A 13,727-nucleotide genomic window follows, 5' to 3' on the forward strand; every position below is an offset into this window, starting at 1 on the left:
ACCGTCCCCCCATTAGCTACCCCTCAAGTGCACCATCCCCATCATTAGCTACCCCTCAGGTGCATCATCCCCTCCTCATTAGCTGCTCCTCAGGTGCACCGTCCCCCCGATTAGCTGCCCCTCAAGTACACCATCCCCCCATTAGCTACCCCTCAAGTGTACCATCCCCCCATTAGCTACCCCTCAAGTGCACCATCCCCCCCATTAACTACCCCTCAAGTGCACCATCCCCCCCATTAACTACCCCTCAAGTGCACCATCCCCCCATTAGCTACCCCTCAAGTGCACCATCCCCCCATTAACTACCCCTCAAGTGCACCATCCCCCCCATTAACTACCCCTCAAGTGCACCATCCCCCCCATTAACTACCCCTCAAGTGCACCATCCCCCCCATTAGCGGCCCCTCAAGTGCACCCTCCCCCCCATTAACTACCCAAGTGCACCATCCCCCCCATTAACTACCCCTCAAGTGCACCATCCCCCTCATTAGCGGCCCCTCAAGTGCACCATCCCCTCCCCCCATTAGCTACCCCTCAAGTGCACCATCCCCCCCATTAGCGGCCCCTCAAGTGCACCGTCCCCCCATTAGCGGCCCCTCAAGTGCACCGTCCCCATTAGCAGCCCCTCAAGTGCACCATCCCCCCCATTAGCGGCCCAAGTGCACCATCCCCCCCATTAGCTACCCCTCAAGTGCACCGTCTCCCCCATTAGCGGCCCCTCAGGTGCACCGTCCCCCCATTAGCGGCCCCTCAAGTGCACCATCCCCCCATTAGCAGCCCCTCAAGTGCACCGTCCCCTCCCCCCATTAGCTGCCCCTCAAGTGCACCATACCCCCATTAGCGGCCCCTCAAGTGCACCGTCCCCTCCCCCCATTAGCTACCCCTCAAGTGCACCATCCCCTCATTAGCGGCCCCTCAAGTGCACCGTCCCCTCCCCCCATTAGCTACCCCTCAAGTGCACCATCCCCTCATTAGCGGCCCCTCAAGTGCACCGTCCGCTCCCCCCATTAGCTACCCCTCAAGTGTACCATCCCCTCATTAGCGGCCCCTCAAGTGCACCGTCCCCTCCCCCCATTAGCTACCCCTCAAGTGCACCATCCCCCCATTAGCTACCCCTCAAGTGCACCATCCCCCCCATTAGCGGCCCCTCAAGTGCACCATCCCCCTCATTAGCTACCCCTCAAGTGCACCGTCCCCCCATTAGCAGCCCCTCAAGTGCACCGTCCCCTCCCCCCATTAGCGGCCCCTCAAGTGCACCATCCCCCCCATTAGCTGCCCCTCAAGTGCACCATCCCCCCATTAGCTACCCCTCAAGTGCACCATCCCCCCATTAGCGGCCCCTCAAGTGCACCGTCCCCCCCATTAGCGGCCCCTCAAGTGCACCGTCCCTCCCATTAGCTACCCCTCAAGTGCACTGTCCCCCCCACCCCATTAGCTACCTCTCAAGTGCACCATGTGCACCAGGTGCTTCCCTTTTCCCCCCGAGGACCCCCTGCACCTCCCCTTTCCCCTGAGTGGGCAGTGTGTCGGGAAGTTTTCTGCCTGGCACCCACCCAAGCACTCTGGGAGCCCCTCGGCCTTTCCAGGGGCCATTGCTTGCATCCCTACGTGCCTGGGGGCCCTAGGTTGGTCTAGGCCAGAGCAGGTGTGCTAGGGAGCAGGAGGGGGCAGGAAGGAGCCTGCCAGGGTGCAGGAGGGCATGGCAGGAGAAACAGGGATGCCTGACCAAAGGCCAGAGCCAAACGGACCAGGCAGGTGACTTCTGATTGGCTGCCTATGACATCACCAGGCTGGGCTGCTATTGGCCCTTACGTGTGATTGGCGTTTGGAGAGGCAGTGGGCTCTGGGCAGGGGGTCTCCAGGGCGGGGAGGCGCTCAAGGCAGAGACTGGCCCTGTTCAGCCTCACCACCCTCCTCCCCAGCCACAGGGATCTGAAACCTGAAAACCTCCTGCTGGACGAGAAGAACAACATCCGGATCGCAGACTTCGGCATGGCGTCCCTGCAGGTTGGCGACAGCCTGTTGGAGACCAGCTGTGGGTACGTGGCCCTCTGCCCTGGGGAGAGGCTGGGGGACAGGCTGGGCTGGGGGAAGAGGAGCCAGTGGACTGAGAGGCCCCCAGCCTGCCTGAGCCTCCCGGTACCCCACAGCCTGGTGGTGGTGGGGAGACAGGCCTCCCGGCACAGTAAGGGTAGGGGTACAGCCCTGGCCCTGGCCTGCCTGGGAGAGACGCTGGGACCCACTTACATGCCCCTCTCCTGGGGACCCCCTGGCCCCTGCCCGGCCGAGTGGGCAGACAGCCTTGGGCGCAGCAGAGACCCAGTGCCCCACCTTGATCTCCTCCCAAAAGCCCGCCTGGGGATGCAGGGAATGTGGGGGCGTCTGGCACCACAGCCCTGGAGGCCTCCTTGAGGGCCCTGCGGTGCACCATCACCCTGGGGGGAGGGCCTGGCAGCGCCCGGAGCCCCGCCGCTGACCTCTGCCCTTGCCCGCAGGTCCCCCCACTACGCCTGCCCCGAGGTGATCCGGGTGAGTCAGCGCCGCCGCGTGCAGCTCTGTGGGTCCCAGGGTGGCGGGGACCTGACCCTGGTGGGACCCCAGCCTGCCGCACCCCCAGGTGCTGCTAGGCTGCCTGTCCCCGGGCCGACTCCCTCTGAGCCCAGGCCCGCCAAGGCCCCCGCCCTGCCCTGCGCCCCCCAACAGCCCGGGCACTGCCGTCCACAGGGGGAGAAGTATGACGGCCGGAAGGCGGACGTGTGGAGCTGCGGCGTCATCCTGTTCGCCTTGCTGGTGGTGAGACCCTGGCCCCCTCAACCCTGCCCTGGCCTCTCCCCAAACCTGCCCGCCCACGCTGACCCCCACCCGGCCGCCCGCAGGGGGCTCTGCCCTTCGACGATGACAACTTGCGACAGCTGCTGGAGAAGGTGAAGCGGGGCGTGTTCCACATGCCGCACTTTATCCCGCCCGACTGCCAGAGTCTGCTACGGGGCATGATTGAGGTGGACGCCGCACGCCGCCTCACGGTGCGTGCCCTCGGAGCAGGGCGGCCCCAGAGCGTGGCGGGGGGCGCGGGGGCGGGCGTGTGCCTGTGTGTGCACAGGTGTGTGCCCAGACGTGTGGGCACCCAGGTGTGTGGGTCGGTGCCCAGGTGTGTGGACGTGTGCACAGGTGTCGGCTTGTGTTCAGGTGTGGGTGACCAAATGTGGGCCCATGCCCGTGTGTGGGTGACCAGGTGAGTGTTCAAGTGTGTGTGCGTGCCCAGGTGTGGGAGTGCCCAGGCATGTGTGGGCTCGTGTTCAGGTGTGTGGGTGCACAAATGTAGGCACATGCCCAGGTGTGTGTTCAAGGGTGTGGGGGTACCCAGGCACATGCCCAGGTTCATGTGATTGGGTGAGGGCGTAGGTGTGGGCATGTGCACGTGTGGGGAGGTGTGTCCAGGTGCATATGAGCACTTGTACCAGTGTGGGGTGTGCACAGGTGTGGGGGGCTGTGTGCACATGTAGGTGAGACCTGGCTATAAGTTACACAAAAGCACTGGTGCTTCCCCATCACAGCCATCCTGCCTCCAGACGCTGCTGGGGCAAGCTCCAGGCAGCATGAATAGTTCTGCTGAGTGCCCCCAGCAGCTGTGGGGGCTAGCAAGAGCCAAAGGTAGCCCCCAGCTGCTGGTCCTGACCTCCTCCAGGGCTGCCTGGTGTGGGGACCGCACGTGTCCACTTGACAGAAGCAGGTCACACTCTGGGCTGGCCCTTCCAGGGTAGCGTTGCCCTGTTCCCAAGTGGCCACTGCCTCACACCCCACGAGCTGTCCCTGAGTCAGGGTGGAGAGAAGGGGCCGTGTGGCTGGCCGGCCCTCCCAGCCTCCTGCCTGCACCTGCACCCAGCCCTGCCCCGCCGCACAGGTGGGCCGGGTTCTCCTGGCTTCAGCTCCCTCCTGGCTGCTCCCTGCTCTCCTGCCTTGGTTCCTTCCTAGAGCCACGGAGGGGCCCAGCCCAGGCAGCACAGGCACCTGGGGCCGCCCTGGCTCCAGCTTCCCTCCCTCCCCCTCTCCCTCCGCTCCCCAGGCCCCTGCCCCTACCTGGAGCACCCCCTCCGACCCCAGCTCCCCCGACTTCTCTCCTCCTTGAGGTGTGTGTTTTCTTCTCCACTTGGGAGAGGCAGGAGCAGGGGTGCTGGCCTTGAGCCTCTGGGAACGCAGCCCCCTCCCTATCCTCCTCCCCACCTTCCCCCCACTCACTTGCCCTCACCCTCTCCTGCTCTCTCCGTGCTCCCAGCGCCCCTGCCTTCCCCCTCACCTCCTAATGTGGGCTCTTTCCGTCCCTCGTCCGTACTAACTCCCTGTTTCTCTTTCCTTGTAGCTAGAGCACATTCAGAAACACATATGGTATATGTAAGTAGCTTTTCCACCCACTAATCGCCTGCTTTGCCTGTTACTGTGGCCTGGAGGCCCTGCTAGGAAAGGCGGGGGGGAGGGCTCCGGCCCAGCGCAGGCCCTGCCCTGCCTTGGCCCTTGGCCCTCCGTGGCCTGCGCTGGGTGCGGGGTGTGGGCAGGACGCAGGAGGCCTCCCCGGGCTGGGCACAGGGAGAGTGGCAGGATGAAGGGCCCCAGGTGAGGGCGGGCCTCCCACCCTCGCAGCCGCCCAGGCCCGGCCGGAGCTGATGAGCGGGTGGCCCGTCCTGTGTCCACAGAGGGGGCAAGAATGAGCCCGAACCAGAGCAGCCCATTCCTCGCAAGGTGCAGATCCGCTCGCTGCCCAGCCTGGAGGACATCGACCCCGACGTGCTGGACAGCATGCACTCACTGGGCTGCTTCCGAGACCGCAACAAGCTGCTGCAGGACCTGCTGTCCGAGGAGTGCGTCTGGGGCTGCTCCCGGGTGGGGCACGGGGCCTGGGGTGGGAGCGCCGCCCCGGAGGAGCCGGCGGCCCCGTGTGCCAGCGCGTCTTGCGCCTCTCGCCCGCTGTAGGGAGAACCAGGAGAAGATGATTTACTTCCTCCTCCTGGACCGGAAAGAAAGGTACCCGAGCCAGGAGGATGAGGACCTGCCCCCCCGGAACGAGATAGGTATGGGTCCAGGGGTGGCCTCCAGCCCGGCCTGCACTGCCCCACCGGGGTCCAGGGGCTGTCTGGCCTGACCTTCGTCTGTACTCAGACCCTCCCCGGAAGCGTGTGGACTCCCCGATGCTGAACCGGCACGGCAAGCGGCGGCCAGAACGCAAGTCCATGGAGGTGCTCAGCGTGACGGACGGCGGCTCCCCGGTGCCTGCGCGGCGGGCCATTGAGATGGCCCAGCACGGCCAGAGGTGTGTGTGCCCCGAGGCTGCTGGGCCTCCCTCCCTGGGCCCTGGCTGCGCGGCACTGCTGCCTGGCTCATCGCTACCCATTGGCCTGGGGTCTCGGCTGAGGCCATTGGGTGGGGCTGCATGGGCTAAACTGGGCTTAGCTGAGCTGGGCTGGGCTAAGCTGAGCTGGGCTGTGCTGTGCTGGAATGGACTGGGCTAGACTGGACTGGGCTAGGCTAAGCTGGGCTGGCATAGGCTAGGCTAAGCTAGGCTGGGCTGGGTTGGACTGGGCTAGAATAAGCTGGGCTGGGCTGGGCTGGACTAAACTGGACTAGACAGGGTTGAGCTGGGCTGGGCTGGTCTAGACTAGACTAGGCTGAGCTGGGCTGGCCTGGGCTGGTTTGGGCTGGGCTAGACTGCACTTGGTTGAGCCGAGCTGGGCTGTACTGGACTGCGCGGCTGAGCAGGATTGAGTTGAATTAGGGTGGGCAGGGCTGGGCTGGGCTAAACTGGATTCGGCTGAGCCGAGCCAGGCTGGGCTGGCTTGACCCAAGCTTGGCTGGGCTGAGCTGTGATATGGTCACACCATGCTCAGAGCCATCAGCCCAGCAAGCCTGTCCCCCTGGTCCCAGCAATGCTGGGCCCGGCTCTGGGTGGCAAGTGTGGTGTGTGTGGCCAGGGACATCACAGAACTCAGCAGTGATGAGCAGACCCGTGGCCGGAGGAAGGGCACCCAGCCCCTCTGGAGCCTCTGCTGGGTGGGGGCAGGGCTGGGCTGCCCGCACGAGGCCCTCAGCAAATCCTTGGAGCCGGTGCGGCCTCTTGGGGATGAGCTCAAACGTCCCTCACCAGGTGGCAGCTTCCAACACTTGGGGACAGCCCTTGGGCCCAGGAGCACACCAGGAGGTCCGGGAGCCCGGGCAGCAGTCTCTGGTCTGCCCTGTGATCTGGGCCTCAGCACCCCAGGGCCCCCTCCTTGTATTGGAGATGTGGGGGGTGGGACAGGCGTGGCCTGTTCCTCGGGAACTTGGGGGAAGCTGTGGGGAACTGCAAGGTAGCTTGGCAGCCATCAGGCTAAACCTGTTCCAGCCCCAGCCCTGGCCAGAGTACTGGTGGTCCCAGTTCTGGCAGCTCCCAGGCCATGGCCCCCTGGGAGTCCTAGGCCCTCCCCAGGGTTTCAGGCTGGCCCAGCTTCCAACCTGGGGTCCCAGCCCCCAGAACCTCCTTCCCAGGGCCCAGTCAGCGCAGCCCTGACCCCAGTACTAGGGGGTAGCAAGGGGCCCTCCTATCTACATTCTACTGTCCTGACCTTCAGTGGCCTGCATGTCATGGGGGCACCTCAACCTGCAGCCCAGGTGCCTGCCTCCTGCCTGCGTGGCCACCTCCCTGGACTCCCCGACCCTGCAGGGCAGGCCCCACCACCCCACTGCCTGGCCCCTCCGGTCAGCGGCGTGGGAGGCCGCCCTCTTGGCCTCTGCTGCAACTCCCAGGCCTGGCTGCCTGGGGCAGGTGTGGGATGGGCCAGGCCATGGACCATTCCGGGGCCTCTGGAAGGCCACTAGTCCTGGCATGTCCCAGCCAGATTCCACTCCTGGTGGGGCCACCTGTGCAGCCAGCAGAGACCCAGCTGCTTGGTGCTGGGCCACACAGGGCTGCTGACTGGGGACACAGGGGTCCTGGGGGCTGGGGTGGGGGCTACCAGGCCACCCTGCCCAGCAGTCACACGGTGCGGGGTGTGCCGTCTGGCCCAGCCTCCTCTCTCGCCATCTTTGTGCGGCGGCCTCAGAGCCACGTGGAGTTCTTACCCGGTGTGGCCCGGGCCCTGGGGGCCGACCTGTGCCCACGTGTGGCTGTCAGTAACTGTGTTTTCTCGCTCTGTTCTGCTGTAGTAAAGCAATGTTCAGTAAAAGCCTGGATATCGCTGAGGCCCATCCCCAATTCAGCAAAGAAGACAGGTATACACCCCGACCACCCGTCCCCGCACCTCCCAGCCCCAGACACGCTGTCCTGCCTCAGGCCGGGCAGGCACATGGGCGGGTCTGGTGGCGGGCTGGGCTGCAGGGCTCCTGCTGCGGTGAAGCCAGCCAGCAAGCCAGGCGAGGGCCCGAGGGCCAGGCAGAGGCCGAGGAGGAGGGGTGGGGCTGCTGAGGCGTGGCCCACGCCTGCCTGTGAGGGGACCACGCACCATGGCTTACAGGGCCTGGGGCTAGAGCCCGGCGTGGCTGCAGGCCGAGCCGCTCCTCCTGCCAGCCCCTGTGCTGTGTCCAGTGGGCCTCGGTGGCCCTGCTGCCCCTGGGGCCAGCCACAGTTGAAGCCGAGCAGCCGTCCTGTGCCCACCTGCAGGAACTGAGGAGGGCAGGAGGTGCCGCCGTCAAGAGGGGCCTCTACCTGGGGCCAGTTTTGCGAGCCTGGGCGGGTGGCGCCGCCCCCAAGGCTGCAGTGTGCTGGCTGCTAGTCGGGGTCCTTCTCTTTGAGCCCTGGCCCCGTGCCTACCTGGGACCCTCACCTGTGTGCCCTCACTCTGCCTGCCCTGGCTGCCCTCAGGGCTGGCGCCGTCTCTCCTGCCCCTGCCCCAGCAACTGTAGCTCAGTGTTCCCAGCAGCTGCCTGGCCGGATAGGACCAGGGCTCGGCCCCTCCACCCCAGGGTTTCCAGTACCTCTTCTGTCTTCCTCGTGCCCAGTCACGAGCTCTGGGCGGGCTCGACAGGAACCACAGGTCCAGGGCCTCACTGGTGGCTGCTGCCCCCATGAGGGCTGTCCGCGCTCCCAGCTCAGCCCTGAAAGCTCTGGGTCCAGTTCCAGCCCTGGGTGTCATCCTGGCCCAGACAGGCTGGGTTGTGCATGGGGTCCCTGCCGCCTCCCTGCCCCTTGGCTGTGTCAGGTGAGGGAGTTGGAGGGTCGTCACCGTGGGGCCCAGCCCCCGGGTGTCCGGGAACCAGGTGTGTGGCCAGTGTGGCACTCTCCACGGTCCGGGGCCTGGGCCGTGGTGTGGACTAGCGAGGCCCCTCGTGGCCGGCTGGCGGTGGGCAGGCCTGGTGGGCAGTGCAGGCCGGGCTTTTACTCTTCTCTGTCCTCTTCTCTTCGGCGGCTGCCTCGGCCCCTCCCTGCATTTCCTTCCTCCAAGGATGGCAGCTGCCACTGTCTGGGCGCGTGGGCGCCGGCTCGTCCGTGCAGTGTGGTGGAACGACGCACAGCCGTCCTGGTCCCTGCACGGGGGTGGCGGCCACACACCGGAGTCTCAGCCGGGCACGCCGGGCCAGGGCCTCCCTCCTGCTGTGTGCAGGTCTCAGGCTGAGTAGGGCACTGGTGGGACAAGGCCCTACCGTCCCTGCCAGCAGCTGCCCCAGCCTGGCCCTGCCCAGGCCCTCCTGGTTGTGGACAAGGGAAGGGCCGGCCGCTGACCCAGGCATCCCTCACGGGCATCTAGGGACATGGAGGACCAGGCTGCAGGCCCTGTGAGAGCTCAGCCAGGGGGGGCTTGGCAGGTGGGAGGCTGGAGCCAGCACGAGGCCTGGAGCAGAAGGGGCTGCATACAGGAAGCTCACAGGAAGCTCCCGTCTGTCCCCTCGTCCCTCGGTCCACCCCCACGCTGGATGGTCCTTTGCCGCGGCTGTCTGATGCCGTATCCTGTGCTGTGCCTGGGCTGCTGGCATGGGGTGGCCCCCACATGTGGGCTCTGATGGGGGCCCCAGTGGGGCTGGGCACAGCCAGGCACCCTGGGCCCTCCTGAATTGACAGGGTGTGCAGCAGGACCCAGGGCCTCGAGGCTCTTGGCCCGGGCTCCAGGCCTCCTGGAGGGTTTACCTGGGGGGAGCAGAGCCCAGCACCTGCTGCTCCACTGCCCGCTGGCTGAGCAGTGGCCCTGTACCTTGTGACCTCCAGGTCTCGGTCCATCAGCGGTGCCTCCTCAGGCCTTTCCACCAGCCCACTCAGCAGCCCCCGGGTGAGTGACCCCCCCGCCCCCACCCAGCTCGGATGCACAGAGGCCCCAACCCTCCCAGTCAGCGTGTGCCAGGGTGGGGGCAGCCTCGCGGACCCTGGGAAGCAGCCCCAGGCGCCCCCCCATGCCCGCGCTCCTGTGGCGGCTGCTGCTCTGTGGTGCAGGCTGCTCTGCTAACTGCACGCTCTTTTGTTTTGTTTTGTTTGTTTTCTTGTGTGTCACTTGTTTTCTTTTGTGGCCAATCCTCCTGCCCATGCCTGCCTGCCTCCCCACCCTCCCGCTCCTGCCTGTTTCTTTCTGGTCCTCCTGTGCCGTGTGCATGCGGGGGACTGGGGTGCATGTGCCGCGCGGCTGCCCCCACCCCGCTCGCTCCCTGCGCCTCCCCGTAGCCTATTAGGAAGCTTGTCCTGCCCCCACCGCCCCCCGAGCCGCCCTTCGTGGCCCACCCCCTGGCCACCTCCACGGAGCCCGAAGCTTGTGGGAGCGCCTCGAGGCCTGGACACGTCCTCCCTCTGCAGGCCGCCCTGCGGCCCGACCCCAAGACCCAGACCTTGCCGTGCAAGGCCAAGCTGACCGACAAGCCTCTGCAGGGCACCAAGTCCAACCCCTTCCCGGCCAGCACCCCAGCCCGGCCTCCCGCCACTGGCCTTTGTCCCCAGCTGGCACCACCCCTGGGCCCGCCTGCCCTGCGGGTGCCCCCCCGGCCCCCACCCGCCGGGATTGAACCAAACACCAAATCTGTCCCCACCATACAGGTGACCCCTCACCCCTCACCAAGGGGCAGTCCCCTCCCCACCCCCAAGGGGACGCCTGTCCACACGCCAAAGGAGAGCCCGGCCGGCACGCCCAACCCCACGCCCCCGTCCAGCCCCAGCGTCGGAGGGGTGCCCTGGAGGGCGCGGCTCAACTCCATCAAGAACAGCTTTCTGGGCTCACCCCGCTTCCACCGCCGGAAACTGCAAGGTGAGTATCTGCCCGGAGGCGCCAGAGTGGGGCTGGGAGAGAGCAGAGGCTGCCTTGGGGAGGGCCCCGCCCGGCAGTGCCAGACCAGTCCGCGAGGCCTGTAGCTGCAGGGGTGGCCTGGGCCTGCCCACGTCTCACTGTCCCGAAAGCGCCCAGCAGCAGCCTGTGTCCTACCTGTCGCACAGGCTGGTATCCCCTCCAGACGTTCTGTGTTCCTGAGTCTACCCACTCTGTGTCCTGGGGCCAGGCACACAGCAAGGAGAGCTGGCCACCGAGGGGGCACTGCCAGTCAGGAGGCCTCACGTGTGGGGCACCGAGGGCCAGCCAGTGCTGCTGGAGAAGGCACAGCCAACTTCAGCACCAGAGGCGGGGACAGCTCCCCTTAGCCTGGGGGCGCCACTGCCAGTGGGCCTCTAAGGTGGCCGGGAGCTGGGGTGGACCAGTGCCCCTGGGGGGCTGTCCCAGTGTGTGTGGGTGGACTCCTGATGACCCTGACCTCGGCGCAAGGTGGCCAGGGCAGGGGAAGGATGGAGCGGTCACCACGCCTTTCCTCCTGTTCATCCTGTGTGCACAGTTCCGACGCCGGAGGAGATGTCCAACCTGACACCAGAGTCGTCCCCAGAGTAAGTGGCCCCTGCTGGAGGCCTCCTGGTACCTGACACCAGGCTGGCCGGGAGAGGGGCATGGAACCCTTCCCCTATGGCCAACGGGGTGCTCCTTCTCCACGTGGCCCCACCTCCCACTGCAGGCAGGCCCGTCTCGGCCACTGAGTCTCTGAAGTTCGAATTCCCGGCTGTGAGGGGAAGGCCAGCCAGGGGAGGAGCCCCCAGCCCTGTTGAGAAGCTTCAGGCCTTGGGAGAGCCTAGGGTTGGCTGGAGGCGAGCAGGGGGTACACTGGGCAGAGTCTCCCCAGGGCCTGAGCTCGCCAAGGGCAAAGACCGGGTCGCTCAGGTCTCAAGGAGAAAGCAGCCCGTGTTAAGAACAAAGGGGCAGCAGGCCTGGTGGGAACACGTGTGCAGGGGCAGAGCAGAGCAGCCAAGCCGAGGTCTGGCCCCGCTGCCTTTCTGAGCCGTGAGAGGTGCCACTGCAGAGACTCTACAGCACCCAGGTGCTGAGATGCCCTGGGGGCCGCTGTGACTAGTGTCTGGACAAAGATGTCCCCAGAGAGACCTCTTCCCAGCGCCCAGGCCCTCTCCCTCCTCTCCACGATGGCCTCAGTCTCTGGGCAGTGTCTCGGAGACCAGGCGACTGGCGGTGTACACATATGAGCCTGCAGCGTGACCCCAGGCCAGGCAGCGGCAGAGAGCAGCGGTCAGGCTGGAGTCACTTCACAGGAGACCCCGGGAAATGAAGATGTGGCCAGCTGTGGACGGAGTAAGACAAGAACCTTCGTCCTGCTGCTGGCTTTAAACCAGGGGCCCCTGTGGAAACTGCTCAGTGCTAAGCCCCAGGAGCAGCATCTGCAGCCTGTGCCAGGATCCCAACCCAGTGGCCTTTCTGCGCCGATCAGGTGGCCCTTCCAGCTGGGTGCCCAGGTCGGAGGTGTGTAGGTATCGTCGCAAGCCCAGATGCACAGGGCTCAGCAGACTTGGGAACCTTCCGCCTAGGCTCTGACATTGCCGTTTCTGCTGCTACCAAAAGCTTTCATGAACAGACTCATAATTATCTTCCTCAGAGAAGGTGGAAAACATCAAAGCCGAGAAGGTGGCTTTGATGCCACTGTGGCTGCCTGCGCTTCTCCCCTCCCCCATCTTGAGATGGCCTGGAGGCCCTGACCCCTCTCAAGGGTCCGGCACGGGTGCCTCCCACAGCCTCACCCAAGGGCCCGGCACAGACACCCCTTCCCAAGGCTCCAGCACAGATGCCTCCTACAGCTCCACCCAAGGGCCCGGCAGAGATGCCTGCGACAGCCGTTCCCGAGGGTCCAGCACAGATGCCTCCCACAGCCCCACCCAAGAGCCCGGCACAGATGCCTGTGACAGCCCTTGTTGAGGGTCCTGCACAGACGCCTTGGACGAGGGTCCAGCACGGATGCCTCCCACAGCCCCTCTTTGGCGACAACTCGCTTGCTGGGGACCTGAGATAACCCCCAGCCCCAGCTGCTGCCAGGGACACGCAGGGCTGCAGGCTGGACACTCAGGGCTGATGTCCTTGAGTCTGAAGCGCTAGCTGGAAGCCCAGGCAGTTTCCAGGTTGCAGCCTCGAGGGGCGTTCTTTCCCCAGGAAGACTGAACCTGGCGGATGCACCCACCCTGTGAGGAAGGGTCCCCCGCCAGACTCAACAGGCGACTGATTTAAGTTCGTCTCATCTAAAAATAGCTTCGTAGCAACACCCAGACTAGTGTCCGGCCAGGCTGTGCACTGCCCACCACGTGGGTGCTGGAGTCACAGTGCAGGCCCCTCACCCCTCGTCGGCCTGGCCTCCCTGGGCCGTCAGGCATCTTTCACACATGGGACTATTTTTGCCAAATGCTGCACCCCTGGGCCTCAAAGCAGAGAGTCATGTTTGTACCATCTGTCCTGTCTCTTCGTCGGGCAGAACATCGACCATGTAGAAACTCACCTGTGCTTCCAGAACTGCCAGGCTGCCTTGTGCACTTCCTGGCTCCAGGCCCTGGCATGGGGCTGGGGTAAGGTCAGGGCCAGTGGTGGCCCTCGGAGCTTTGAACCCAGAACAGACAGCCGCCGAGACCGGCAGGACACTGAGGAGGCGTCGAGGGGCTGAGCGATGGTTGGACCTGGTCCCCGTGCTTGTCCGGCAGGACTCCCAGGCCGCACAGTGGCCGAGGAGGCAGCTCCAGGAATGGGCAAGGGAAAGGGGAGTTGAGTTGTGAGGCCGCTGGGAGGGGCCTCAGAATCAGTCGGGAGAGGGCACCACTGAGCCCCAGCCCTGCTGGCCCCTCCTCCCGGTCCCTGCCTCTGCCTCTCAGTGCACCTGGTTCCATCTCCAGGCAGCAACGGCAGGGGACAGGGGACGCCAGCAGAGCGTGCCACCTCTGTGAACAGCCACCCAGGCGCGCTCTGCCTGAGTCTCAGGGGCTGTGCTAGAGGCGCCTCTGGCCATGGTCCTCTCACGGCTGGGCTTCCTGGCCCCCGCGCTGGTGGGTGGGGTTCGGGTGCTCTTGAGCTGGAGAGCAGAGGGCCTCTGCATGTTGGGGTGAGCCTGCCAGCAAGACAGGAGTAGCCTTCTGTGGCCTCAGAAGCGCCTCCCCCCTCTCCTGTTGGAAGCGAGTTGCAGGCCCCGCCTGCTCCTGGGGGTGGGGGGCACAGCTGACTTCAGGAGCCCAGCTTGAGCCACCTCTCACAGCGGCCTTGGTGAGGGGGGGCTCACCTGTGGGGGGCTCACCTGTGGAGGGGCATCCCCAGACTTGGGAGTGGGTGGCATATGGGCCAGGGTCAGGGCGTTAGGGCTTGGAGAAAGGTTAGGGTTAGGGTTGGGGTTAGAGCCACGGTGATGGTCAGGGCAAATGGGCTAGGGTTAGGGCGTTGGGGTCAGGGCCATGGGTTCTGGCTAGCACTGTGGAGACAGCCGTTTCTATCACA

At 65.7% G+C, this 13,727-nt stretch overlaps 1 protein-coding gene across 22 annotated transcripts in view; it reads left to right on the forward strand.

Moving 5' to 3' along the window:
• Nucleotides 1-13,727, forward strand: part of BRSK2 (BR serine/threonine kinase 2) — a 69,755-nt gene that overhangs the window by 47,719 nt on the left and 8,309 nt on the right. For 12 of the 22 annotated variants that reach the window (XR_002938408.3, XR_002938405.3, XR_002938406.3 and 9 more), the window contains 12 exons: nucleotides 1,923-2,039; nucleotides 2,496-2,529; nucleotides 2,725-2,793; nucleotides 2,877-3,023; nucleotides 4,358-4,389; nucleotides 4,689-4,853; nucleotides 4,966-5,063; nucleotides 5,152-5,302; nucleotides 7,171-7,236; nucleotides 9,164-9,224; nucleotides 9,977-10,184; nucleotides 10,759-10,807. Coding sequence is in view for 16 of the 22 variants with exons in the window: in XM_024346884.3 (XP_024202652.1) it covers nucleotides 1,923-2,039; nucleotides 2,496-2,529; nucleotides 2,725-2,793; nucleotides 2,877-3,023; nucleotides 4,358-4,389; nucleotides 4,689-4,853; nucleotides 4,966-5,063; nucleotides 5,152-5,302; nucleotides 7,171-7,236; nucleotides 9,164-9,224; nucleotides 9,977-10,184; nucleotides 10,759-10,807 (1,197 nt within the window). In the remaining 6 variants the exon portion in view is untranslated. The remainder of the gene's footprint in view (nucleotides 1-1,922; nucleotides 2,040-2,495; nucleotides 2,530-2,724; nucleotides 2,794-2,876; nucleotides 3,024-4,357; nucleotides 4,390-4,688; nucleotides 4,854-4,965; nucleotides 5,064-5,151; nucleotides 5,303-7,170; nucleotides 7,237-9,163; nucleotides 9,225-9,976; nucleotides 10,185-10,758; nucleotides 10,808-13,727) is intronic. The other 10 variants (XR_002938410.3, XR_002938409.3, XM_063783702.1 and 7 more) reach the window with 1 other exon arrangement.

This window comes from Pan troglodytes, chromosome 9 (genome assembly GCF_028858775.2).
Source record: "Pan troglodytes isolate AG18354 chromosome 9, NHGRI_mPanTro3-v2.0_pri, whole genome shotgun sequence".
NCBI classification, from domain to species: domain Eukaryota; kingdom Metazoa; phylum Chordata; class Mammalia; order Primates; family Hominidae; genus Pan; species Pan troglodytes.